The 3,336-nt window shown below is 49.5% G+C and overlaps 1 protein-coding gene across 1 annotated transcript; it reads left to right on the forward strand.

Annotated features, from left to right (window-relative positions):
• Window positions 1–234: 234 nt before the first annotated feature.
• On the forward strand, window positions 235–2,480 carry foxg1a (forkhead box G1a). The gene has a single exon (XM_077538294.1). It carries the CDS (start codon window positions 485–487, stop codon window positions 1,862–1,864), a length of 1,380 nt encoding a protein of 459 aa, XP_077394420.1. The 5' UTR covers window positions 235–484; the 3' UTR covers window positions 1,865–2,480.
• The last annotated feature ends 856 nt before the right edge of the window (window positions 2,481–3,336 follow it).

The following is a 3,336-nucleotide window of genomic DNA, read 5'->3' on the forward strand; positions in this document are numbered from 1 at the left end:
CGGCCCCCCACCATTTTCCAGGGGTGAAACAGACACGTCGCGAATGGCAACGAAAGCCTGCAAGAAAAAAAAAAAAAGAAAAAAAAAGAAAAACACATAAACTCGGCCTCTTCGGGCTCGTGCTGGGCGGGAACTTCTTCCAGCGTGCGCGTGCGCGTCTGCTCGCCAAGCGCGCCAGGCGATTGGCTGTGCGCTGGAGCTTGCACGCGGCGCCGATTGGCCGAAGAGCAGGAAGGGCCAACCAATGTGTTTGTGCCGCTGCGGCTTGCCTAATTAATTGCTGCTATCTGTCTCCTATCCTTGTGTGTGCGTGTATGTGTGTGTTTCCCTTTTTTTTTTGTCCCCCAAAGCGAACATGAAATAGTTTGTTGGGCTACACTTTCCTTCTTCTCCATCCACCCATCCATCCATCCCCCCCACCCCTTTCCTCCCTTTCCCGTCCCGTCGATCGGCTCGGCGACACAACTTCCGACTCCGTTCGGTGATGTTGGACATGGGCGAACGCAAAGAGCTCAAAATGATCCCCAAGTCGTCGTTCACCATCCACAGCCTGGTGCCCGAGGCCGCGCAGAGCGACAACAACCGCGGCGGCGGCCATCATCATCACCATCATCACCACCATCACCACGTCCAGAACCACCACCACCAACAACAACAACAACAACACCACCAGGACGCCGAGCTTAATAACAATAATAAGCCCGCCATCGACGCTGTCAAAGCGGAAGTGAAGAGCGATCATCCGCCGGGGCCCGAGTCAGGCTCGCTCGGCGGCCGTGAGGACGAAGCTCCCGAGGCGACTTCGGCCAATTCGGCGGAAAAGCCCGAAGACAAGAAGGAGTGCAAAGACGCGGCAACGGGCGACTGCGGCGGGAAAGATCCCGCTGAAAAGAAGGCAGGCGGCAAGTTCGAGAAGCCGCCGTTCTCGTACAACGCGCTTATCATGATGGCGATCCGCCAGAGCCCCGAGAAGCGCCTCACGCTCAACGGCATCTACGAGTTCATCATGAAGAACTTCCCCTACTACCGCGAGAACAAGCAAGGCTGGCAGAACTCCATCCGACACAACCTGAGCCTCAACAAGTGCTTCGTCAAGGTGCCGCGCCACTACGACGACCCGGGCAAGGGCAACTACTGGATGCTGGACCCCAGCAGCGACGACGTCTTCATCGGCGGCACCACCGGCAAGCTCCGCCGGCGCTCCACCACCTCGCGGGCCAAGCTGGCCTTCAAGCGCGGCGCCCGCCTCGCCTCCGGCCTCACCTTCATGGAGCGGGCCGGCTCGCTCTACTGGCCCGTGTCGCCCTTCCTGTCGCTTCACCACTCGAGGGCGGCGGCGGCGGCGGCCGCGTACAACACGGCCTACCCGGCCCACCCCGCCATGTCGTACGGAGCCGTGCTGGGCCAGAACGTCCACGGCGCCGGGCACCCGTTCTCGTCGCCGCCGCCCATGGAGCGGCTGGTCGGCGGGGAGCTCCCGTACGCCGCCACGCACCATCTAACCGCTGCGGCGCTGGCGGCCTCGGCGGTGCCGTGCGGCCTGTCGGTGCCGTGCTCGGGCGCCACCTACTCGCTCAACCCGTGCTCGGTCAACCTGCTGGCCGGCCAGACCGGATACTTCTTCCCGCACGTCCCGGTGAGCGCGTCGTCGGGTGGCGGCGGTGGGGTGGGAGGAGGCGGCCAGGTGGTCCGGGCCCCGGCGTCCGGCTCCCCGCAGGCCGCCTCGTGTGACTCCCTGAGGCCGCCCATGCAGGGCGCTTCTCTGCCGGCCTTCTCGAGCGGACTGTCCGCCGGCCTGTCTGACTATTTCACGCACCAGAACCATCAGGCCTCCTCGGCGGCGCCCAACCCGCTCATCCACTAACGGGGAACCGAACCGGCCCACGGTGGAAACTCGACAAACTGTAAGTGGAACATTTCACAAAAACAAAAAAAAATAAAAATAAAAAAAATAAAGTTTAGAACAAGGAGAAAAAAAAGAACAACCGGGAAATTTCCAGGTATTTTTTAATAATAATATTATTATTGTTACTGTTAATATTATTCTTCGTGTTCTGGACTTGTGCGTGTGTATATAGTGCGTGCGTGTCACGTCGACTAGAATGTTAGTTTCATATATTTTTTTATTTTTTTTTGCTCGTCAAAATTTACACTTGAACATGTTTCAGTATTAAACGTGGCGCAGATTTTTTTTTATTTTAATTTCTGACTGAAGAAATGTAAAAGAAGCTGACTGACTCGCACGAACCCTCTTGTTCTTCCTTTTTTTTTTTTTTTATTATTATTTTTGTTTGTTTGTTTGTTGTTGCCAACATGTCTACTCGTCTTCTGGACCCCCAAAATATTCTGCTGCTTGTCTTTGAATGTCCTTTTTTTTCTTCTTCTTCTCGTGTCGCTTTGACCTAAAAAAAAAAAAAAAGAGCGAGGAGGAAAAAAAACTGTTGCAATCTGTACGAAATAAAGCTAGCTGACTTTGCTAACATTTTCTGTCTTTCTTCCTATTTATTATTTTTTTGCTGCTGACGTGCACGCGGATTTGATTTTATTTTTTAAAAATGTTTGTTTGGCAAGAAATCAACAGCAACGCGCGTCCACGTATGTAGGTTAGCGGCACGTTAAAGTGTGTCACGCGGCTTCCGGTTTTGTTCTGTGGGACAAAAAACGCGCACGCGCAGGAGCCGTGTGCGTGCGTGTGCACGTTTGCATATTTCTCGAAATAGAAAAATGAACAACAAGCGCATTGGGCCGCGTAATAGCGTCACATGCAGTTTTTTGTCTATGGCAGAATTTAATTCTTTATGTACAAATACATAAAATGTGTTCTTATTTTAATTTTTATTCATAAATTCGTAGTTTTATTTTTGTCAACAGTTTATTCTGATTATGAAAATATAAATCCAATAGATTAGTTTCTTTTTTTGCTGGAATTAGTCTGCATTCATTTTCTAGTCAACATATTAAAAACAAAAACAAAACATTTTGTTTAAAAAAAAAAAGGATTATGTCCACTCGCAAACGAAAGCTTTTTTTTTTTTTTTTTTTTTAATGCGCTGTGCCATTTTTATTTTACTTCCTCATTTAAAAAATAATTTTCACTAATTGGAGCGAATTTTTGTTTTGTTTTTGTTTTTATGTGCTGCGCCATTTTATATTTTACTTGCTCATTCAAAAAAAATAGTAATAATAATTTTCACTAATTGGAGCGAAAAAAATACCCCCCCCCCCCCCCAAAAAAAAATAAAAAAAATAAAAAATAAATAAAAGTTGACAATTGTAAAGCTGTTCATGTGACTTGTCATTTGAAAAGTAAGAAATGGAAAATAAGTTTAAAATAAC

This window comes from Festucalex cinctus, chromosome 12, assembly GCF_051991245.1.
Source record: "Festucalex cinctus isolate MCC-2025b chromosome 12, RoL_Fcin_1.0, whole genome shotgun sequence".
Lineage (NCBI taxonomy): Eukaryota > Metazoa > Chordata > Actinopteri > Syngnathiformes > Syngnathidae > Festucalex > Festucalex cinctus.

Coding starts and splice junctions, on each gene's coding strand:
- foxg1a (XM_077538294.1), top strand. CDS start 485: ATGTTGGACATGGGCGAACGCAAAGAGCTCAAAATGATCCCCAAGTCG.